We start from the raw sequence: 26,286 nt of genomic DNA, 5'->3' as shown, positions 1-26,286 counted from the left end.
AATTATATATATGGGAGCACAGTGGCAGCGTGATTGGTCCGTGTTCTGTAAAGAATTGGGTCAGTTTATAGTGGGTGCTTTTAGTTATGTTGTCAGTTTTGTGTGGTGATCTTAGGAACAAATTAGTAATAATAGTGCTTTATTTAGAACCATGTCTGTATGTTGTTTCCAGTTCAGTCTCCTGTCGAATATTAGACCTAGATAAGTCATTGTTTCTGTTAGTTGTAGCATGATTGTAGAGTGACGTCTAATGTTAAAATTGGATAATTTATGTTTTCTCATAATTATCATACATTTTGTCCTGTCTGTGTTGAATTCTAGTTGGTTAGTTGTTTGATTTTTTTATTACAGTATTTTGCATGTTAGTTTTGGTCTTGTATCAATTGTGCTTTTTTGTGGCATGAAACTAAGCTGGTTGTAATGAAGTATTTCGTTAGTTGTTAGATGTGTTAGTTTGTTATTGATTAGTTTGTCTAAGACCTTGCTCATTATAGGGAGGATTGTTACTGGTTGTAACAAGTTTGTTAGAGTATCATCTTGGTATGAGTAGTAGTAGTAGTAGTAGTAGTAGTAGTAGTAGTAGTAGTAGTAGTAGTAGCACTAGTAGTAGTATAATATATTATGTTATACCTTAGAGGTGTGTCAGTCAGGAGTGAACGTATTGAAAAGACCTTATCTTCGGAAAAAACTGTTCGAACTGAACACGTCAAAATGTACACGGTCACTCAGTTTGTCTATGTAGGAAGGAGGGTTGAATTACCCAGTAAACTTCGAGAACTGTAAGGGTCAAACCCCCTCTACTCCTTCCGACCATCCCATTACTTCCAAAAACGTCATCAACTCATCTTGTCACATGTTTTTACCCTTGGCCAGTTTGTCATCATCTCTCAATTGCACAAAGACTAAAAAATGGAGTTGCCTTCTTCCTGAACAGTTAACTCAAATTTTTTTGAGGAAAATATTGACCAGCCTGTGATTTTATGGTTACCAACCAAATTAGACTAATTACTATTATTTTCTAAATTATAATGTATATGTATAATTGCCATTACGTACTTAAGTACTAACTAGTACCTGTTTAATTTATTGCAACCAAAGTATGTTCATTATTCATTGATAATCAATTGCTATTAAAATAGGTACCAATGTGCTTCTATTGTATTTTACTATGTCCTTAGGTAGTTAATAGGTACCAATGTGCTTCTATTGTATTTTACTACCATGTTCTTAGGTAGTTAATGCAACTAATATGATTTATGAAGAGACTGCTGTTTTTTGTTTTGTAATTACTGAAATATCTACCTACTCTCCTGTCATTACATAGGTCATTCAATACAGCTTTTGTGGCAAAAATAATTAAAGAAGTACATAAAAAAAAAAGTATCAATAAAAATAAAAAAATTGTCCACTGCTTCATAATTTGAGGATGATGAAAACAATATACTTGAAACACACATTTGGAAATTACAGCATAAAAACTAATTTATAACGATGAAATAAGAAACAGAGTCCCTGGGTAATATAACAATGAAAGTTATAACAATTTACAGAAAGAGCAAGTTGCCAGAGTAATTGTTGGTACAGGTTATTTCAGGCAAGTTCAACTGTGCCCGAGGATGAATGTGATTTCAGGTGGGCCGAGGCACAGGCACAGGTTGGGGAACTCAAGCTTTAGTTGATGTTTTGAATAATTTTTTTTTAGCCTTTAACACAAGAAATTGGCCAAAAGTAAAAAAATCATCCTTGAAATATTACCCTCTCCCCATGGTGAGACATGATTAGAAAAACCAATATCAATCAGCAGATAATTAAAAAACAAGAAAATTTAAATTAAGACAAAGTATAATGCTAATATTATAATAATAAAATTAGACCATACAAACCTCCAGAGTGAAGTCTTCATTTAAATTTCTTTTCTCTACTTCTTTTCGAGCTAATGTTGCAGTTTGTATTTCGGCCACTCTAGGATGCATTCTTTCTTTACGACCATATCTAGTTAATTTAAATCTTTTATCTCCTAGAAAGATATATATTTAATAATATATTTTTGTTATGAACACAAAGTATAAGTCAAAAAGGATAAAAATATATTTTTTTTTAGATCAAAAAGTTGGTAGTGTGTGTGTTGCATAAAGGAAGGCACACATACAGTAAGTATATTACTCAATTAATGAATATTGGAATGTCAAACTAAGCTGTAGGCCTTCATTAGAGCAACGAGTTCAAAGTTCTGGAACATTGTCATTACATATAAGCATTATTATACATACTAGTTGTTTTCTTTTTAACTAACTTCATCAACTTGATTACATCTAATCTAAAATCAACAATATTCCCACTATTCATTTTTTTAGCAGTATCATTATGCTGAGAATATGAATTAAATGATTAACATAATTAAAAATAAAAAAGGAGTATAAAGGCACAGAATACACGATTATTTTTAGTGTAATATAAGAAATTAAACTGTTCAAAAAGTAATTCCAAAAAATAAATAATTTCATCTAAATTAATCCTTTAACTGGAAGAGTCTTATGGAATTAAAATGGATTTAGTGAATGACACAATTTCTTCCTTATTAAACTATATTATTACTATAACATTATAATTTCATCTAAAAAAAAATAACTTATTTCTAAAACAATCGAGAAAGATATTACACTTACTCGGCAGTTGTTGACGTATGTCCAATAATCTTAGGCATATTTCATCGATGGCAGTATTTGAATGTGAACAGATTAGAATTTTTTTCCTTTTATAATTATTTTTTAATTTAAACCTGTACAATAACTGTTCAACAATAGAGACAATCACTTGTGTTTTTCCCGTACCTATTTAAAAAAGAAAACAAATTATCAATTATTTTGGAATTAATATCAACCAAAATAAAGATAAAATATCACAACATAAAGGATAAAATAAATAACAAACCAGGAGGACCATGAACCAGACTAATACTTGGTTTATTGGCAAAGACAGACTGGGTAGTACATAAAATGGCCTTGCGTTGTTCTTCATTCAATGGGTACTACAAAACATTAACAATAAATTAGGATTATAATGAAAAACATTAATTAAACATACAAATAAAATAAATAATACAATGAAAAAACTCCCTTTTGTGCCAGCTGTCAAACAGTAAAATATTGACGGACTTCGCTAATAATTTTGATTTTTTTTACATAATTTAAAATATTCCAATTAGTACAAATTTAGAACAATGTTGCAACATTGTCATGTGACTTTTGAATGATAAGTAAATTTTAAATTTTTGGTTTCATTCTATAAAACATAACAAACATACATATAAATTTTATTTTTTGGAACATAACAAAAATTGCTTTAAATCTGATATCATTGTTCATTTGTTGAATACCATATTTCAATTCCAGAGGAGAGATCACTCAAACCCAAAAGATACACATGGTTGGGGGCAGTGAATCAGCTGATATAATTAAGCATATACTGATTATTTTATATTGACTGATCCACAAAGAAAAAATAATTATTATAAATCACTAACAGTCAAGCACCCATAATTGTAATACATAGAAATAAAACAATGAGCCACATATGAATGAAATGAACAACAGGGCAGGAAAATGACAGGCTTGAAGCGAAAAATTGTAATCATGCCAATCAAAAACACTGATTATAAAATTACCTTAGTGACAATTTTATTATTCATATCCTTTTGCAAATAAATTGAATTGTTTGTCACAGGATCGATAATAATATGTGACAAAGGAGAACTAGCTAACTTAATCAGACTTTCAAATTCCCGTAATTCAGTCATCATGTTGTATGTCGGCTGAAAAAAAAAGAAAGAAATTAATAATTTAAAATAAAAAATACGATTATTAAGAAGAAAAGTAACATACCCGAATCCTAAGCTGAAAACCAGTAGTTAATTGTTTTTTTTGGCTTTTATATATAATGATATCAAAATAAGCACAAGCATCAGGCCCTGCAAAACAAGAGAAAAATAAAAGAAAATTACATATTTAATTTTTAAAAACAATTCCAAAATTGACTGTTATAATTTAATAATTGAGGTAACCACCTGTAAAACATAATAAATGGCAAAATGAAAACCTTTACAAAGTTTAAATGTTTTACGTTCAAACAGAAGTCACATAACATAACTAAATATCAGTATTATTCTCTTAAGAAAACAAATTTCCTGAAGATTTTTTCCCATAATTTATGAAATCAGAATCAAAAAAGTCGATGATACCAAAACTTCAATTCATAAAAAATTTTAGTTACTATGTTCTACAAATGAATGTCTCAATTATCGAGGCGAACTGTACAATATTAAATAAATCCTTTGGAAATAAATACTACTTTGGAAGTCAATCATTTCCCATTTCATTTTTATTATAAGCACCTACAAAACCTTATACACATTACCATTGCATTCTTCTAGGATAATTAGAAAGAGCATCAGATTTCCAAATCTGTTCTCCTTAAAGGAACAATATAAGTTCAAAAATTCAAGCTCAAAAAATTATAAATTTCAAACTTTTCAAATAAAAAGAAAACTTTTTTATTGAACTCACTTTAAATTTAATGAGGACAACTAATTTATTGAGATAAATAAAAATGTGATATCATAATTTAAAACAAAAAAAAGTGATGAGCAGAGTTAGGTTACATTTTGCCTCCTATTGTTATATAAAAGCTCATTCAATTGTTTTGTTAATTTTTTAGAATTGAAAAAATGGTGAGGAGAGGATAGAAAATGTTGACCTTCCAAACGTACTTCTCAGGCACCAATTTAATTAACTTACAAATTTCCAATCAATCAAATTAGAGAAGCTGTAGAGATGCAAAAAGATCTTAAAATAAAAAGAAAATGGTGAGAAAAACGAAAAAGTTGAGACTCCCCCTTCCTCACCATAGCCACACTTTTCTAACACGAACTTAAATTGGAGGGGCTGTAGAGGTGTGACAAACCTTGAAAAAAATAAAATAAAATGTTGGCACTTAATAAACATAAACGTTTTGTACTATTACTTTTAGACCCCACCCAGATCATCTTCCTCGACTAAAAAACCAAAATGTGAATTGCAACCCATGAATAAAATATTGACATTGATATAGACATATAAATGAGAATAAAAAAATTACTATTGAATATTAGATCAAAAAGTAGAGTGTAATTATTAAATTGTGTCATGATAAAATATCTTTAAATGAATAAGAGTTAAAAGGTTTCATATTTGTACTATAATTATTATTTACAATTTATAAATAATTTTCTTTTAAGATAAATTGAATTATTTTATGTATTCCATTGCATTTGGATACATATTAAGAGTAAATATATTTAAATCTATTTGCATGGTTTAGGTATTTTGTGATTTTGAATATTAAAATCATTTTTTAAAATACAAGAAAGAGTGTTGTCAAAAATAACTCAAATAGTAAAAAACTATTTATTATAAGCCAATGTTTCACCCCACTCTGGAGGGCTAAAATACAAAGAACTAAAAATATAAACTGTCAAATAAACTAAATGAAATTTAAATAAAACTAGTTTCATCTTTAAAGTGAAAATCTACACAGAAGAATGCAAAAAGAAGCCAACCCAACAAGCAAGGAATTCAAATGGAATACTGTAACACGTACTAATGATTTTTTAAATTTTTAATACTTTGTAATTTTAATTGCCAAAGATTTAGGTTTTTCTTGTCTAGGATAATTTATTTATTATTTAAGTCAACACGATAGATTCAAATAATTCCTGGAATCAAAAAGCAACAAAGCTAAATATTTAGAAAAGAAAAAGTCTCACAAACTGAATTTTAACTAATTTAATTGATATTTAAATTGAGTAAGATTAATATAATTTAATTATATCTTTGTATTGATTTATTTTCTATGTAATAAAAATTTTGTAAAGATATAATTTTGGTTTATTTGAAAATAAACCTAGTTTAATTTTAAATAATTATTTTTAATTAATTTTAAAACAAGTTCTTCCTTTAGAATCAAATTAAAATAGATTTATACTACATAAAGTCAATTTAATAGAAAATAGAGAAAAGATAGATTATTATTAAATGCATTCAAAGTAAAAGAAAAAAATATTATTATTATTAAATTAAATAAAAAAAACAAAAATAAAAGCACAATATATATAACATATTTCAAAGTCACAATTTAATATGAATTTTACAATACATACTCCTATTTAAAGTAGTCAGGTAATGTCTTGCGACTGGATCAGAAGTATCTCTGTAACTGTTTATTTTTACAGCTGAATAGACTAGACCAAACATAACGAAACAAATACGTTTCCCTTCAGAGGCTGACAAAGCCTATAACAAAAATTTCAGGTTTTGACAGTTATAATAATGGTAATTTATGTTTACATCAATCTCATTTCTGTGATTAAATACTAGTAAAAGAAATGTACAGTCAAATTTTGTTTTATTGTATTTTGAATACTTTAACATAACAAAATAAAAACCTTTGGAAAAGAAAGAAAAAATATATATATACATTAAATAAAAGGAACTCAATAATTCTCCTGACAAATACAAAATTAAAATTCTTCTTAAAATTAAAAATAAAAAAATATTGGTTGTGACATTAGCGACATAAAATAAAAATGTCTTTATATCATTGTGGGTGATAGGGCCCCTGTGTATAATTGCTGTCCTTATGGAAAATGATTGTAAAACGTCCACCTGCCGTAACGTGAAGAATAGAACATTAGGGTTCGCCAGACTGCTAGCAACTGATACCGACTAGAGAGATAAAAGTGCCTGAGCCGGCGTATGTACACAATAATGGTGTTATTTATATCTCTAGCACAAATAATAATACACTAATATAAAATGCTTACGACCATAACAGATACACTGTGGTACATTGGAGTATGAAATTAATTATTACAATATGTTGGCTGCAACAACATGAGTAGTGGACAGTGTCCTCAATGTTTTTGAAGTGTTATTTCTAGGCTTGATGAAATCAATTGCAATGAAAACTAGGTCCTTTAACTTCTTGTATCAAAGTAAATATGAGTAAAAATTCAAGCTTCAAGATCTTATATTTCAGGAGTTCAGCAACCCAATACCTTGGTATGTCGACATAATATATAGTTAATTTTGATTATTTCCCATGTGGAATTTTATTATTTTTTTTTCAGGTAGAATGCTACTGGATTCCAAGATTAATTGATAGCAAAGCTGTGTTCAATGTCTTAAGAAAACCTTATTAATGATTTTGAGAGTGAATGGTTAATATTTATTCATTTGTGCATGGTTTATTAAATGAGTTTTACAAAAGAGACACTGGCCAACTAGGAAGACCCTCATTCAATTTCTTTAAAGAGACTTCTGAGGATGGGATAACACTAGTATTATGGTTCAAGTAGAAACACAACTAAACATAAAAAAGATGACATTGATGACTCAGGGAGTTATTTCATTTGGTAACAAATTGTTAAAATTATTTGAACTAATTTTAACTGAACAGTTGAGAAATAGACAACTATTTATATCTAAACGTTTTCTCATTATTAATTAATATTATATCACTACAAAATCTAAATCAATAATTCAATCATAAAACAACAGAAGAATTCATCACCTTAATTAGTAAAATATCCATAGCTTCAACCATACTTTGTGCTTGTTTTCCATAAAGAGGAAAAAAACATTTAAGCAATAATAGATTTTTCCCATTTGAAGAATGAACACCATATTGCAGCGAATCTAAAACTATACCATCAAATGCTCTTCCTCTGAAAAAAGAAAAGAAAATATATTAAAATTTAAAAATTTTTTTTAAAAAAAATAAACACTGGATGGAACAGTAAGTTAAATAAAGAAATTTCGAGCGAATTTAATACACCAGTAAATTACTAACAGCAGAAACATATGAATGAGAGTTGAGAATACATTCTGATGGAGAACACTACATGTATTCTGATGGAGAACACTCCATGTATTCTCTCTTAACATTACTAATGTTGCTCTAAACTAGAGTTGGGCAGTATTTCAAAATACATTTTTATAAGTTGTATTTTAGAGGACAAATTATAAAACATATTTTGCAATTTAACAAACAAAACACAAACTAGTATTTTATATTTCGAATCTATTTAGAATACTTCTTTAAATAATGCTTAGGAGAATTTCAAAATCAGAGAAAACTATCAGTATTTCAAATACAAAATACTTGGGATTACTTAGTTTGTATTTGAAATATTTGGGTGCAATTTATATTTGGAATACTTTTCTTCTAAAATACTTGACAGTAGTTTGTGATTAAAATGCTTTTCTTCCAAAATACTTGAGTGTAATTTATATTTGGAATACTTTTCTTCTAAAATACTTGACAGTAAACAGTAATTAAAATACTTTTCATCCAAAATACTTGAGTGTAATTAATATTTGGAATACTTCTCTTCTAAAATATTAGACACCAGTTAGTAATTAAAATGTTGTACTTTATATTATAATTATTTATTTAAAAATTGTTTAATTTAATATTTTTATATAATTTTATAAATATTTTATTTATTTTTTTTGTTTGTGAATTTTTTAAAAATTATTTACATATACATGTATATATTTTTATTCCAATTCCTAATATGGATTCGGACAAAAATATGTCGTGTGAAGACTCAGAGGAAGAGACCTTGATTTCAGAACAAAGCGAAACGGATTCGCAATATTTAAAGAGACATACACTTCAAAATGCCATAGAAACGCAGGCCCCGGTTCAGTGGGAAATTCACCCAAAAAAAAAAAAAATAAAGCGGCTAAAATAAAGAATACAAATGAATGACCCAAAACTCGCAGTAAAACCACTGCAGCCACTAAACCAGCCACCTCAACCACACCTACTACACGCAACTGAATACTGCCACAAAACAAAAGATGAACCGGCAAAATGTGCTCTCTGTGAAAAAGACCACCCAGCAAGCTACAGAGGCTGTGAAGTTTACAAAAGTCTCCATAAGCAAAGGTCTCATTTCATGTTATCAAAAAGGACTTGATCACACTCGCACTCTGCCGCCTGAAACCCAAAATTTAAATGTTTTCCCAAACTTGGAAAAAACAGGTCATTTCATTGAACTACAGCCTTCTACTTCAAAAACATTGGATCGAACTGAAGACTCAATCCGGACATACCACGAGATCACCATCAAGAAATGACAGCCCCAACCTCAGACTCCTCAACCAAAGCCTCTTTCCTCTCATCCTCAAACTCAACCTCCACGTCATCAAATTCCTTCCCGTCATCTACCCCTACAGGTAAATTTACCACCACAACATCTGCTACCAGTTCCACCTCACCCATCTGTTCCAATAAACACCAACGATGGGGATGCCGAACATCTAACTCCCGTGGTAACATCCTATCTCGTGTTTCCAACTCCAATACATATTCTATTCTCTCACCCGCAAATCCTACTTATTGGAATACATCTCCCAAAAAATGCCCTGATATCCTAGACATGTTTATAACCTCCCAGATTTCCTCTTCCCAAACCATTTTTGAATTCCTGAATGACCCTTCATTGTAAACCTACAGACTGCCCAACAGTCTCAACAATGTTGATTTTACCCCAGTTGAATATATCCGCTACCTTGGACTAAATATGGACAAACAACTGACCTGGAAACCTCACACAAGACTGAAAAGACAGGAAACTGCACATCGATTTCGACTATTACAGCACTTACTAGACAAACGGTCAAAACTTATAATTCATTACAAAACACTGATCTACATGACTGTAATAAGGCCAATCTGGACATACGGAGTTGAGCCTTGGTGCTCCACTAAACCTTCGAATTCCTCTCGTATCCAATCCTTACAATCCAAAATCCTTCATGCTCCTTACTTTGTCACAAATAAAATCATACGTAAAGACCTTAATGTTCCATATGTAACCGATCTAGCCCGAACCAAGTATCATTCCTTCCATTATAAACTCCCTAACCATCTAAACCCACTAGTTTCTAACCTTGCTTCCTCTTCCATTCCTGAAATCCTCCGAAGCACCAGAAAAGAAAATGGCCAAGAGACCTGCTAATCTAAAAACTTCATTAGAGTATTACCAATGGGTAGTTTCTCTACACGCCTGTAACACTCCATAATAATATATATCAAATTTACTAAATGTATAATTATGTACAGTTGCAGTTGAAAATTCCAATAAAGATAATAAAAAAAAAAAAGATATATAGATAGATACTGTCAATGGGACTACGGTGGCAGTGTGATAAGGCTAACTCCAACGACCTGAGTTCGAATCCGGCTGGGCAGAAAATTGTTTTTGTTACCCTGTAGTTTTTGTTACCATGATTCAATCCTAGAGGTTCTGGAGCCCTCCTGAGGTCCATCCAACCTCATAAATTGGGTACCCTTAATTGGGTGAAAATCTGGCAGTCGAGCATTGTGATTCTGACCAAATTACCTCCTTGCACAACCGTTGATCTAGTGACAATACTTCCTTACAAAGTACTGAACTCCTGACCCTTCATGGGTTCAGATAGTGGTGCAGATTTTAATTTTTTTTTAAACATGTTTAACTGACCCATATTGCAAACATTATAGTAAAAAAAAATGATACATACGTCTTGTTAGAATCTTCATCACCCATCGTTTTACACATGTTGGCCCAAAGTTCATACATCATAAGAGGGTACAACCAACGCTTATAATCTTTGTATGAAACATAAGCATCCTTGCCATTATATCTTTCTTCATGAATAGGAGGTTCTCCAGGAATTACTTTGATTTCCTAAAAAATAAGAAACATAGTGATCCAGAGAAAGAAAAGTTTGAAATGACAGCAAAAATAATTTTTAACAAACACCATCACCACCTTCTTAATACTTAAGGTAGAGGTTTTTTGTTCAATAAAATTGAAAAAGAAAGACATCCTAAGAAGTTTCATGGTCACAAAGTAACCAAAATTTTGCATACTGACTAGAGACAGTGAGTGCCAGCGAAATCTCAAAGAACCAAATGGAACTATTGCATCTGAACACTAGAGAATCATAGTAAGGGTGGGAAAATAAGAAAGGAGTCATAGAATAGGCAGGTCTTTAGGGGTTTGGAATGAGGGAATCTTAGGAACTATGAAAAGAATAGAGATAGATTTTTGAGTGCTTTAAGAAAGATCATTATTTCTAGAGTGTGGAGTGTGAAGATGTCACCAATATTTCAGTCTAAGCTATGGAAGTAAATGGGTAGGGAATGTAGTAAAGAAAGGAGAGAAAGACTGAAAGAAAAATATTTGGAACCAAAAAGGATAGTTTTTGTTTCCTCAACATTTAGCAGGAATTTATGGTTAAATGCCCACAAGTCAGTTAATGCACCTTGAGCATATGGTAAAGGTGAAAGGATAAAGACAAAAAAGCAAAGAAAAGGGTTGGTGAGGAACTTATGGGAGTCTTGGACAATGCCTGCTGTTACCTCCACAAGGTACCCCCCTCAGAGAGTAACACGGATGACAGGGGCATAGTCCATCACTCCTAGGGCTGCGATATTGGCTAGTAATTATTTACAGACTCAACTATTTGGGAACTGTATGAAGTACTTAATGACTCACTGATAAACAATCAAAATGATATATACAACAAGGAGACAAACCTCCACTAGAAACTAGCTACAATATGGGTGGCTACATCCTGTCTTGCAACAACACTCTACATGACCTAAATGTCAAGAGTTATGACCAACATTGTCATTGAGAAAGGTGATGCAGTTGAGCTTGTCAGAATCACAAAAGTGGGATCATTCTTTCCTAAAGAGGTAAAGAAAACAGAATGCCAATACAGAGGTCATCTATAGTTACAACCTCCAATACATGAAAGAAATAGACATGAGATTCTTCATTATTTAAAGAGTCCCTGGATCCAGCACGAACAGCCTGAAAGGACAAGGAATAAGTAAGCTACAGTAAAAAGACCTTCAAACAATTAAAAATATAAAACCACCACATAGACGCAAGGAGGAGGTATTTGGTGATATGCAAAACATCCAAACCTCTGGCAGAGCTCCTAGATATGTTGGTGAAGAGTTTTTACATGATAAAATAACAAGGATCGATGTTTCGGACAGAACAAGATGGAAATAGCTGATAGGGATATGGATCCAAAAGCTGAGCCCAGAAGAGAAAACTTTTCACATGCACTATCCAGAAGTAGGCCCTTGAATGTGGAAACAGAACAATAATGGTGAAATTGCGGCATCCAGAGTGCTGCCATAGTACTTCTTAAGTAAGGATAATAACATCTGCTTGAATAAAAATCTAACCAAAGGACTGTCAATGACTAGGTACAGCACTATTTCAGTACCTAAGCCTTTCAAGTTGCTTGTAATGCATTCTAATGTTCTTATCTGAAAGTTCACAGGTACAAAGTACAGTGTAAATAACATAACAAATCGTAGTGTGAAATGATATGCAGATGGCTCTCACACAGCTCAGAGTTCAGGGGCAGACATCTGAAGAAAACAGAAGATAGTTCTTTAGGCAAATATACCATAGTATTTCAATCTGAAGTAGTTGTTATTATTAGCCAGCTCCCTATCAGAAAAAAGGTGGTTACATCAATATCCAGAAGGCAATCGAAGCACTCAAAAACCCTACTACATGCTCATTGCTGAATACAACATAACCGTTAAATGGGTGCCAGGACACTTTGCAAAACCAGACATTAAAGAAGCTGTTCAATTTCTAAGGTAAGACTGCATGTGCATTCCTGTTACATTAGAGTCTCTCTATGGCATATTCCTCTGCTACTCAGAAAGGATTAAAATAATGGTAGAGAAGTCAAGCTATACTTGAAAACACAACATTTAAGATGTTTAAAGAAAAATTTTGTGAAAATAAAAGCTGAATAGTACTTCAAATGGACAGGAATTCAGAAAAGTTACAGGGCTACACACTGATTGCAGTAAACTCAATAAACACAGGCACAAACAACCTCAAATTATCAATAGAGATTTTATCACATATAAGATGAAACAATATATCACATGATTTGTAGATATATTAATTTTACAAGTTTAATATACACTATGTTTGATATCGACCACATATTGGACTCTTAGGCATAACTAAATAATCCACTGGCCCATTAATGGAGATTCCCTTAATCAACCAATAACCATACTTATGTAATAATTCCTCACTAACATGGTGCACAATATGCCTAAATATGCTATAGTGCACTATTACAAAAAAACAGCCATGAGGAAGGCTAGAAATTCTGTCCGAAACGTTGGCACAATTAAATAAGTTACTTCAACTTATTTGTGTTTTATTTTGACCGCACCCCCCAACCATCTTCTCGTATAAGTCATCCACAGTCAACTATCTCTCATGATTATTACAAAAAAACATTGGTGAGAATGGAAATCCCTTAGGAACATCGTGTATAAGGAGGGAAGAGGAGGGAACTTTGACAACCTATAGATACACTAATGGATTAAAAGTGTGAATAATAACGTAGAAATTGTAGGCTGTGGATTAAATTTATATGAGGGTGTTGGTAAGATGAGAATATAATTTTAAAAAATAAAAAAAATGAAATTTTTTTTTATTCCTTATCTACTGCTTTACAGTAGATGGGAAAATCCAGCTAGAAAACAACTTATTTTCAACCTTTTTTCATGGTTTGGAGGATTGGCAATCCAGCTAGCTAAACCAGTGATTTTCCACCTTCTTTATTATCACAGCACTTTTTTAATAATTTAAAAATTTGTGGGCTAACAATTGCACAAATTAAAAGAATTTTATTATGAAAATAGTAACCTCTCAGTTCAATAAGTCCTGTAGAGTTGATAAAGAAATGTAAAAGAAAAAATTATCATTTGAACATTCTAAAATATTGGGCCATAGCGGTTGAGAACTGATCTCAGTAAAAAAGTAATTAAATCTCATCAACATAAAATAACTAAAAAATTATATTTTCCCATAAATTCTTACATCTTCCACCACAATTTAAGAAGATTTTATATTAATATTATAATACTTTTTATATTAAGAATCTTAGTAGAACAGAAGTTAAATTTTCACATCTTCAGTTTCCAATGAAATTGTAATATGTATTTTTCAAACAAATATTTTACACAAAATATGAAACAGTTTTACATGATACTACTAATTGAGAATATTAACCATGTAATAAAAAAATTAAACCATTTGAAGAGATTAAAAGTAATTTTACCAAACTGCACCCTCCAAATATTTAAGAACACATGAGCATGTGACACAATGAACAGTAATATAAGAAATATCTCTAGATAAAAAGTTAGATTAGTTAAAGTCTAAAATTTTTAATGCTTGTCCTAAATTGACAATCATTTCAAATAACTTACAAATTTCTTAAAATGTACTTACGTTGACCCAGGAGGCATTCCAATGGACAATGTCGAAATAAGTTTCTTCTAGGGTAGTTATAGCCGGAATAGCTGGACTTGCAAGAGGCTTCGGTATGGGAGTAGAAGGAGCCTTGTCTTTTAAACCCAATGCATTTACTGACCTCAGGATTCCTTCACACTCAAATAACTTCACATCCGCTTTTAAATCGAATTCAACTTTTTTATTACTTAGACGCTGACCTCCGACCTTCAAACAACTTTTTAGCCCACCATAAGCAACTTTTGAGACCTGTACAACTGGATCTTCCTTGGAGATAGATAGTTCTTTCACTTTATTATAAGAAGTAGACCTCTTGGCCACAGGCTCAGTACTTACTATTGTACTGTTAGCTTTTTCAATTTTTTTCCTCACTCTAGATTTCCGACAAGGATCTTCTAATAAACCTTCAAGTAAGATACTACCTCTATTTCTTTCAGTAATTTTCGCCACACCAATAGACTTAATTAGATCTCCATCTTTTTTATCAGGACTTCCAGTTTTAGTAACAGATTTATCAACTAGCAATTTATCCTGTGTATGTTGTACGGAAAGCAAAGATCGGTTTTCCTCGTCTATTATTCTTTGTTCAGTTCTTGGTGTAACTTCTCTATGGGCATTTTCTTTTTCTCCATTTTCAATCATTTTGGAATTTGCTTCTAAAGCTAATGATTTCAGTTTTGCTTTTCTAGTTTCAATAATTTGTTTTTGTCTTGTCTTATTCAAAAAATCCCTAGTAACACTTGATTCTGTCTTCTTTGGTCTACCAGTTTTCTTTCGTGCAGTTGGAGGCTTAGAGAGGAGTGTACTTTTGACTAACTTCGCTCCAGATATTGAATCAGGAGGTGGTAAATTGACTATTCTGTTAACTGATTCAATTACTTGAATTTTTTTATTAATTTCAGACCTATTACAATCTTTTTTAATTAAATTTGAAGGAGGACAATTCTCATTAGGTTCAACGGTTACACTTTCTAATGTATTCCCAGATGTTTCCAGACCTAATTTGTTATTGCAACTTGTACCTACAGTATCTCTTTCCGATGCAGTGTGATTAATATTTGAATCGATTGATACCTTCCTTAAGCCAACTTTTTTGGTCATCAGTTTTGTATCAGATTTCTTCTTCTTTGGAAACTGCTTAGTTTTTTTTGGAGAGAATTCTATGCTTGGTTGAGCCTTTTCAATTTGAATTGAATCAGATTCAATAATTTCAGTTGATTTGCCTTTTTTTAATCGATCAACTGATTTCAAGTTGATATTATTTCTTTCATTACATTTTTTTAATTCAAGTGTATTTAAATTGATAATCTCATTATTATTTTTTAAACCATCAGCTGAGGATAGATGGTCTGGATAATCAGATTTGACAATTTTTAGATTGGATTCGGACACTTCTTCTGAAATTTCTTTATCTTCTGTTGGTAAAAGCTCCAAATCCAATCTTCTCAATTTGACTCTTACATCCCGAATCCTTTTATCTTTCCCTCTGGACCGGGGACTCTTAATTACTTCAATTTGCTCTTTACCTGAAACCTCTTCATAAAATGAGTGCAATTGAGATTTAATGTTTTTTTCTTTAGGTTCTTTGTTCTTTGTTTCTACCTTAACTGATTCCTGCTCTTGTGAACACTGGGAAAAATGTGATTGAAACAAGTCCATTTCTTCATTATCATCATTCATTTCATACAAAAATTCTTCTTCAGCACAATTATTTTTTTTCTCATTTGATATTTCTGTAATAGCTTCATCTTCCATGAACAACTGAGAATATTCCAGTTCATCTTCACTTTCATCAATAACTACAACACCATCCATATCTTGTGAAAACACCATATGCTCCTCTATATCATTTTGCTCTAAAGACAACTCTTCCTGTTTTATTCTAATAAGAATATTGTCTTCAGCTCCAAAAGGTGAAGACTCATAATTATTACTTTTTGAAGGTGAATCCATGTTAGCTTCTTCTAATTTATCTTTCTCTTGCTTGTTCCTTAAGGGTGAATCCATGTTAGCTTCTTCTAATTTATCTTTCTCTGGTTTGTTCCTTAGGGGTGAATCCATGTTAGCTTCTTCTAATTTATCTTTCTCAGGTTTGTTCCTTAGGGGTGAATCCATGTTAGCTTCTTCTAATTTATCTTTCTCAGGCTTGTTCCTTAATGGTGAATCCATGTTAGCTTCTTCTAATTTAACTTTTTTAGCCTTGTTTCTTAAGGGTGAATCTATTTTATTTTTTTCTAATTTATCTTTCCCAGGCTTATTCCTTAAGGGTGAATCCATGTTAGCTTCTCCTAATTTATCTTTTTCAGGCTTGCTTGTTAAGGGTGAATCAATGTTTATTTCTTCTACTTTATCTTGTCTAGAAAATTTTAATTGTTTCGTATTTATTACAGCATTATTGCTTTTTTGAAGAGGGGACATATCTGCACAGTTTTTCCTCAATGACAAGCAAGAATCTCTAATGGTTGAATCTATATTTTTATATAAATTCTTAATATTATCAACCTGGCCTTCATTATCATCATCAGAGCCTGAAAGGTCTATACAAATTTCATTTTGTCCTTCAATGGGTTTCGATTCATTTTCAATATTTATTGAATTAGCAACTATATTTTCATTATGATTTAATGAATCATTAGATTCTTTGTTTCCACTTAGACCTTTTAATAGACTATCTAGTTTTTCCATTTCTGATGTAAAAGAATCAGAACGCGTTTTTTTTAATGAAGGTTTATAATTTTGTTGGTCATTAGGAATGTTTCCTGATGCATCAGTTGGGTTCTTTAAACCAGACTGGATAGGAGTTCTTGTAGAACCAATATTGGGACTCCCAATGTCAGGACAGTGAGTAGGTGGTTTATCAGAACACAATTTTTTCTTGTCCTTCATTTCATCTTGATTCTCATCCAAAATTTCTTTGGTTTCAACTTGTTCCTTATTCTTTTGAATAGGCTGCAATGAACTTACTTTAACATCATCTAAAATATTCAAATTATTTTGCTTCAGACAGTAATTTGTAACTTCTACTGGCTGACACAAACTAGATTTATCTGGAATAGAGACTGAAATATTTGAAGAAATCATTTGTTCATTTTTCACATTTGATGAATTGCTTCCAGCTGTGGATTGATTATGTACAGAAATATTACGAGAAACGTTTTCTCCTAGTTTTTCAACCCCTCCAGAAAGTACTTCAATCTTTTTTAAAACGTTATCACTATCATGATTTTTTAACAATTTCAGTACAGCTTGGAGTATCTTTGCCTTTGTATCAAACGAACTGCTATTTGAGTCGGGTAAAACAGGATTTTTGAAATCACTGGAATCAGGACTGGTATTTACTTCATTAGATAATGGCCCACTACTTGAAGATTTATTGGCTAACACATTTTCACTCCCATCATTGGTCAGATCAATACACTCCATGTCTTGAGATGATGATACCTAATAAAAAAAAAAGTACCAGTAATATATATAAACACATTAATCTTTTTACATTTTTAATATAACTTAAATACAGGGTGACATTGTCTAATTATTTTAAACTATGTTTGTTAACTTTTTATCAATTGCTTTATTACTTTTATGAATAGAACTCAAGTTTTGCACATACCTGATTGATACCAACTGAAGTACTTAGAGGTAAGACATTCCTACTTTGGTTACACTTTGCACCCTCTTCTAAAACAACTGCTTGTTTAGGAGTCAAGTCCTGTCGTTTTATTAGTGAATCTTTTTCCTGCTGCACTTTCAACAAATTACAGAAAATTATCTTAAAATGATATTAATTTAATTGATACATTTTATTTTAGCATAACATCAAAATAAATAAATCAGTCTCATAACAGTGCATAGAATGTCTATGCAGCATAAAATAAAATGATAAAGGTGTCTTATTTCTAATAAGATAATTATTTTATTTATTTATTTATTACCAGATCAGCCCTGGTTGGCCTTACATGGTTTTTGTAACAGTTGTTTAGTCATTTTTTAACAGTTGATAATGGGGAGGAGGGAGATAGTCTCGTGCAATAGATACCCCTAACTATTTGTAATGCTACAACCATGAGCTATTATAATTAAAAATAATAAAGATCAATTATAAAATAATAATAATCCGGAGAACAATAACAAACAAAAACATATATTTATGGAATTAATATTAATTAATAAAAAATTGACTAATGCAAAGATTAATAATAGAAGAAAGAAAAAAAAGTAAAATAATAATAATAAAAATAAATAAAGAGTTTATAATAGGATATCTTGGATCAGCCTGTGCTTCAGCCTTCACGATGAGGTTGGATTGCTTAAGTTGTATGCCATGGCACTTTAACTGTTGGTAGATTGGAGTGGAATTTTGTAAATCGTTTTTTGATGTAGCCATCTATCGATTTCACTTGCAGTTCATGATGCTATTGGCCGTTTTGTACAAACCAGGGGGACTCCACAGCAAATCTCAGAATCTTGTTTTGAAATGCCTACAATTTTTTCTTTTCCTACAAAATGCTGCTCCCCATACTGCTCTGTATCAAGGCATTAGCCATTATTACAACAATATGTCATTTATTAAGGTTTTTTGTCATCTGCCCTGATACCTGGTGGAATATCTTTCAAGGAACCTTTTACTGCGTCCTTGGATATGTTCACATCTGTGTTTAGTTTGCCACATGAGTCCCTTCCTTATTAGATCTACTAACACTTAAGAATTACAACAAAAACGACAGGTTTTGACGAAGGATCAGAAGCCAATTAAGTAGGTGTAGGCCCTTCCTGGACATGTCAAACTTTCCCACCCTCTCTCGGGCATAGGGGGGATGTCTACCTAGGGAGCATTCTGTCACCTAAGACCAATTAGGAATTAGATTCAACAATAAGGTAACGCCCCAAAAGATAAGTGGGAGAAAAGGGGCAGAACAACTAGACCAGAAAAAGGACAGTGAAGAGAAAGACTTAGACGAGAGAGGATAAGGCTTTAGAAGCAGGAGAGGAGCAGAAGAAACAAGAACGAAGAGGGGCATGATGCACTTTGACCAGACGAAGTCGTAAGAAGGGCCATGACACCTGGACATCCCTTATAAACAAGATGACACTCACGTTAAATACACGCACCACACAATTCAACCAACTAAGCACTCATTCAGATATATATTAGGTAATAATGTAATAATTGATATTTTATGGCAACCATTTATCTGAATCATTTTAATCATAGCAATAAATTGTAAATAAATACTTAGTCTCTTTATATAGTTTATATACTATTATATAACCCAATACCACCATTTATTATATTATATAATTAATGGTAACAATATTTTATAAATATAAAAGTATTTAATTGGTAAACACACAAATAGCCTTTGGAAAAGAATTCAATTATAATAACAGTTTTGCAGGACTCAATAAATTAATTAATTAACTTATTTTTGGATAATTGCCTTCAGCGATCATCCTGTAATCCCGATTAAATCTCGAGTCAGTACATAGCAATACTTTACAACCGTACATCATTAATGGCCTTAGTATTATTTTATAAATGAAAATAGTTATATCTGGTTTTAGTCCACACTTGCTATTAACGACAGGATATAGCATCGCTAATCTTGTATAGGTTTGGGTAAATAGCTAGGGAGGTATCTGTGGGAAGTTCTGAACCTTGTGGAGTACTGGCATAGACAGGTCTGGTGGTGGGATTTGTGTTTTTTTTTTTTGCATTTTAACAGTAAATGTTGAAGAATGAGCACAGAATATCATACAAGTACTTTAGAGTCTACTTTCTTCAGCTTGCATAGGAGATGCCGAACCTAGGTTTCAACTTGTTCCTTATTGTTTTAATAAATTATGTTTGTAAATCAGTATAATTGCAGTCAAATGCTTGGATTTCAAGAACAAGATTAGCACGTACTTCTTCATTTCAAATTCATTGACAATAAATTCCATTAATCTTGCCAGTTGGTGAAGTGGAATGGCTAAACTGAAGATCAAATAGAAAACCCGGAATAATACATTACATTGAAAAAAAAGAAGGAAGATGTCTTTTTATAACTGATTCCAATAATTTTCCAACAATGGGTAATAAACTTATGGATCTATAGTAGCTGACTTATGCGTTATTACCAGGCTTGTAGATTAGTATGAATTCCGCTTTCATCTATGTATCAGGAAAGTATCCAGTAAGTAGACAACCATTAAAAATTGAGGTAATGAAAAGAAGAGCTTTCCTGGATAACTTTTTTATAGCAATGGCTGATTTCAAGTCATGACCAAGACTTTTTTTTAATTTATGCCTCCCAGTCAGTTCTAGATTTTTTTTTGGAGCAGTGAATTCAAGTGGAAGAAGAACTGTTGCTAGAGGCAGATTTAAATGCTAGTCAATGTCTTCTTTTGTTAGATACAGATTTCTTTCGCAATCTATAGTGGAGAAAGTCTTCTCTTTTATTTCAAGGTGATCTCACAAAATGAAAACACGACCTTCCCACCCTGGATAAAAATAGGTTGATACCCACTCCATTGTCAGAAATAATGAAGTAAAAGGTAAACAAAAAAAAGAAGAAAAAAATATCATAGAAAGTTGAGATTTATTTCATATCTCCAATCAGACTAGTTAAAGGCTCGCCAGAATTGATAAAATTTTATCAATATCGTTTAAAAGTGAAAATAATGAATAGTATAATAATAAAACTGTTCTCTTCTCTTGAAGTTACTGACTCAAGCAATTATTGGCAGTGCTTCTGGATGTAATCAGTAGCCAACTTAATCCACATTGGCTTGGATGGTTGTCTACTTTCAGCCCACAGCGATGGATATAACAAGAACCTTTCTATTAAATTATCACAAAGAATATATACTATTAACAATGAGTCTTGTCTCAGAGATTGTGACTGGTCTAGATAGAGCAGTAGCCACACACTAAAACTCGCCAAATTTTGTAAACGCTCGCCAGATAAAAATCTCACTATATGAACCATGTAATTATTTTTATGGGACATATGTCCCAGAATAAAGTTATTTTTTCATTTCATTTCATAAGCTAAACTTTCACACAAATTCCACTTTTCACTCACTCTAGGCGTGTTGTAATTAATTACTTAAATCAAAACTGAAGTAAACAATAACATGAGGGTCTGGAAGGAAGGTTATAAACATAAAGGCTTAAACAACAAGTTGCTGAGAAAATCCGCTAGGGGCTCTTATGCATTTAATGTTTAACATGACTTCAAATAGGGCTGCTCACAATCTTATAGTTATAACATTTAACATGGTAAAACATTTAACATGGTAAAACATTTAACATTTAACACAACATCATGAATACCCCTTATATAGAGATGTGAGCCATCCTCCCTAATATCTTCCTAACTGGTCAACTTCTGTCAGTAATTTTGATTAAAAGAACTTAATATTTTTATCAGAGATAGTTTTTAACCTATTTGGATCTCATAGATTATCAGATTTAGATCTCATCATCAACCAGGTAATTTGCATAATTTTAACATTTCTTAATGCTAATTGTTTATTTTTAAACAAGATCTTAAGATTTATAAACTTAAAATAAGAAATTATCAATGATTAATGGTAAGTAGGCTAAAAATTATGAATGAAAAAAGATTTGATCAGTGAGATCACCATGACACTATTATTAGCATTTTTCTCTTTTTATTGATATACTATGCATTTATGACACCTTTTCTCTAGTCTCAATTTTTTTTTCTACAGTTGTTTGATCCATGACAATGCAGTATAAGGACATCTGAGATGTTTCTTAGGGCTCAATCTGAGACATCATCATGAATGTAATAAAAAATAAAATAAAAATTCCATACTATAAAAGAGGATTTATGGACCATGAAATCACCAAGATGAGGAAAGAAGGAAATGCTATGAAAGAGAAGAGAGAAAAATTTAAAAGAGTAAAATAAATTAATTTATCAAACCATAAATTAAAATTAAAACAAAAAAATATAGTTAAAGATATGATTGAATACAATACCTTTTCAACAGATTCTCTAATCCGCTTAGGTGAGCAACTTCCTTTTGATAGTTCTTCATTTTGGGGACTTAAAGAGGCGGTCCTTTTTCGTTTTTTTGGCATCTAACCACATTGGAGAAATAACATTATAAAAAGGAAACAATTTTTCAAAATAAATATTATATTAATTCATATTAGTAATTTTATTTGGAAACAATAGATATCGTTTTGAATGACATTTATAAAGCCAGCCTAACAACCTTTACCAAAGTAAATTAATGAAACAAAACAATTATTTAAAATAAAATTACGGTTTCATTGCATGCAATTGTATTTCAATTATGACAATTTTATAAATAGTTTGTTAGTTAAATTAGTAATCATGGAACTCACAAAGGGTACAAACTAAGGAGATCTGACAATATAAGTTAGTAAAATTTTAAGTATCACTGTGACTAATCACAATTCTTTGTTGCTGATAATATAGTCAAAGAATAAACGTTAACAAAATTTGAGTTTCACTTGGAGGTCAAAATAATGATTAAATAACTAATTTATTACTGCTACTACCTTAGAAGAAAATGATTTACCTGAGGTGCACTACATTCCACAAGCCGGTATACGTAGTGGCTGGTTTCTGGTATTTCTCCTGAAAAAGGTTTTCCCAAGCTAATGATATCTCCATCTTTTAACTGGAGATCACGCTCTTTCAGTATTTCAGTTTCTTCAATGTAAGTTCCATTTAAACTCTGAAAATATGATGACTTTAAGAAACTAAGTGCATTATTATCGATAAATATTTTGTTATTTTTTATATCATAATTAACAATTTATTTTTTTAGTTAAAAGGCAAGAGAAGAAAGATTATCAAAATTCTATTCTGTCCCTCAAGTTGAAATCCAAAGGATACAAACAGTAAAATTACAGGTATTTCATTAATATTACTTTTTGCTTCCTCACTACCGAATGTGATTTGAAGAGACATCAAGTAGAACCCTTCATATCCAAAAGACTAATTTTTCCAGCAAAAGCTTATAAAACAGGCATGAGAACTACACTGGGAGGTGGCTAAAACCATGTATTTACAACTCCTCTGCTTCTTATGTTTTTTTGTCTGTCTTTCTGGATTTTAAAAATAAACAAAAGGAATTTTTTCTATTGTGCCAAGAATTATAGATATGTAATGGTAGACATTTTGAACCACTGGGAAGTTGTTTAGAATCTCCTTTGTCAAACTGAACTACAGCACATTGAGAGGTACTTTGTGTTATTCATCAATCATCAACCTAGATGTCAAAAATACTTTTAACACTGTAAGATGGACCTGCATATTGGATGCCTTATGGACTATGGCTGTGTCAGCCTATTTTATGAGAGTTATCAGACTATTTTAGGGATAGAGTTCTATTTTATGCTACAAATTTTGGCCCCAGGAGACATAATGTCACTGAAGTTGTCTCACAGGGCTCTGTATTAGGCAGGGTCTCTGCTCCATATCATCATGTATAACAGAATGTTTAAGTTAAGAATACGGGAGAGAGCTACAGTTGTAGGCTTTGCAGACGATGTACCATAATTAGTGGTGGTGAAGTATGTAGAATAAGTAACCCTCATAACCAAATCAGCTGTTGCTACAATCCGAGGTTGGCAGTCTTCAGTAGGCCTGCAACTGGTAGATCACTAGACTGAGGCACTTCTTTTCTCTAGGAGGACATAAACCAAGGCCATCACGGTCACAGTAGGTAGACATAAGATGAGAACTTTTCAGCCATGTTTAATATATTGAGGAGTTGTGTTTAATATATTGATGCACAGCTCCAGTTTAATTACCACAGGAATTAAATTTCTACCAATACCGCTAGAAATTGGATAATGGATAATCCAGCATGCCCTGCAATGCAAGTGAAGAAAATTCTTCACAAAAGAATTAAGCGAATTGAATTAGAGAGAAAAAAAACACATGCATATAGCTTATTTCACCTGCTACAATGCTATAGATATATTGTTAGATATTAAGTGACTGACTACCTGTATGGCAACTTTTTCATATCTCATTTTCGTCGATGATTACTTTTTCAGAATATGCGCCAAAAGGCGGGGGAAAGAGGAAGGATCTTTGAGCCTCTCGCCCTACTTTTGGTCTGGCAAGAATTTATTATACGATCTTAAGGGATTTCCCTTCTAACATTCCCGAAACAAACTGGAACTACAAGTTTTCTTTGGCAGGGCTATATCCAACCGGAAAACAATTTTATGGTTTGCCATTTCTTTTTAAAATTCTTATCTCTACCGAAAACCATTCAGTTATACCCAACGATATAGTGGCTTGTAAATTGATTAAAATTCACAACATATTGTGGTAATCTAATAGTGTATAATTAGCAATATCTTCGTTCAAAATTACGTAATCTCTGGTTCCTGTATCTCACTGACATATTCATTCCCGCACATTCGAGATCGCCCAACAGACGACTTATAGTATCCAGTTTTAGGTTATCTTCTGAATCAACCATTACTTTAATTGAGAACTGATCAACTTATATAAATTATAATATTATATAAAACAAATAAAGGACACTTAATGATAAAAATTAAGAAGAAATCACTTTTTTATCAAGTGGCGGCTTTCGGTACTCATTGCTAAAATACGAGATCACTTACTGATTTGATATTGTTGGATCACTTACTTTTAGTCAGTTGAAAATGATTAAAAAACAAATAAATAAATAAAAAAAAAAAAAAAAGGAATAAGGAACATTGAAATAACTCACAAACTTGCTGGAATAAAGTAGTATAAAGCAGTAGCTTTATTTCTCATTTGAATCTCCCTTACATACTTTTACGTATTTGTTTACAAGGGGAGTAAGGATTACGGCTGATACTAAGTCTGGCCATCCTGTTACTGATCGAAATTTATATAGAGGCAATTAATTATTTAAATTAGGAATGACTAATTATTAAAAAAGAGCGCATTCATAACAATAGCTAATTATTACAACTCAAACTTGGAGTGGGTTTTAAAAAATCTGACCATTATTAGCAAAGATAAAGCGAATTTTGGATCCGAGTTTATTTAAAAAGTATTTTTGAGTAGCATGTTTTATAATACCTTAACCTATATATGCATATATTATATATAAAGGAAATGCAAAACCAGAAGACCATAATAGAAAAAATTGAAAACCATCTTCTATCTCTAGACATGACTAGAGCTCTAAATTCAAATAATAACCCGGCCTAGAGAATCCTCAGCCTTCTAGATTTTTTTCCTGGAGAGAATTACTCTGCAGATTACGAGCCTGCTGTGGTGAAGGAGTAGGGAAATCCTACGGGAACAAGCCATAGATTCTCACGAAAGGAATAAAAGGTATAAGAAGTAGGAGTAATCCAAAGAAGGCAGAGAGAAACGATAAATGATCATATCCAAAAATAACATTATACAGTAATAAACCACTATGTATAATGTAACTCACAATCCCCTAAGAAGGAGAATTCCCGGAGGGGAAATTCGTACTCAGGTCTGCCAATTTCTACTTAGTCAACTCTGGGGAATCACCATCCAGAGATGCTACGTGTAAGACGTTTGCTGTTAGTGGATCAGAAGATTTTATTGACATATTTATTGCTTCAAATAATACATTTAAGAATATTACCTCATACAGCATTGTTATTAATCAATCATACTATGATAATATAATTATAGTATCAAAGTATTTACAAGAAATATACGTTTAAATATATGATGTTTGCCTGATGATTTAGTAGTTCTCCTTGAAGCAGCTAGGTAGCATTGCGTCAGTATATAGGGTTCAATCGGCAGACAGCAGAGACCAACTGTGGTAGCATGGTCGCTACAAAGCTTAAGGCTAAATGTACCCTTCCTGGGACGCACCAGAATTTACTTTTCTATTTA

General features: G+C 31.6%; 1 protein-coding gene across 1 annotated transcript in view; it reads right to left on the bottom strand.

The window, feature by feature from the left end:
- LOC106686254 (uncharacterized) overlaps positions 1–26,286 on the bottom strand; it is a 61,896-nt gene that overhangs the window by 13,412 nt on the left and 22,198 nt on the right. The window contains exons 3-14 of the mRNA XM_014429443.3: positions 22,964–23,122; positions 22,395–22,496; positions 18,015–18,143; positions 14,384–17,845; positions 10,608–10,774; positions 7,606–7,759; positions 6,194–6,326; positions 3,882–3,967; positions 3,665–3,811; positions 2,932–3,028; positions 2,667–2,831; positions 1,884–2,017 (exon numbers count right to left, since the gene is read on the bottom strand). Of these exons, the coding sequence (XP_014284929.1) occupies positions 1,884–2,017; positions 2,667–2,831; positions 2,932–3,028; positions 3,665–3,811; positions 3,882–3,967; positions 6,194–6,326; positions 7,606–7,759; positions 10,608–10,774; positions 14,384–17,845; positions 18,015–18,143; positions 22,395–22,496; positions 22,964–23,122 (4,935 nt within the window). The remainder of the gene's footprint in view (positions 1–1,883; positions 2,018–2,666; positions 2,832–2,931; positions 3,029–3,664; positions 3,812–3,881; positions 3,968–6,193; positions 6,327–7,605; positions 7,760–10,607; positions 10,775–14,383; positions 17,846–18,014; positions 18,144–22,394; positions 22,497–22,963; positions 23,123–26,286) is intronic.

This window comes from Halyomorpha halys, unplaced genomic scaffold, assembly GCF_000696795.3.
Source record: "Halyomorpha halys isolate HHAL.00 unplaced genomic scaffold, Hhal_1.1 Scaffold801.1, whole genome shotgun sequence".
In the NCBI taxonomy this organism is placed as follows: Eukaryota; Metazoa; Arthropoda; class Insecta; order Hemiptera; family Pentatomidae; genus Halyomorpha; species Halyomorpha halys.
The sequence above is the reverse complement of the archived record's forward strand: the minus strand, read 5'-3'. Positions and strand labels throughout refer to the sequence as shown.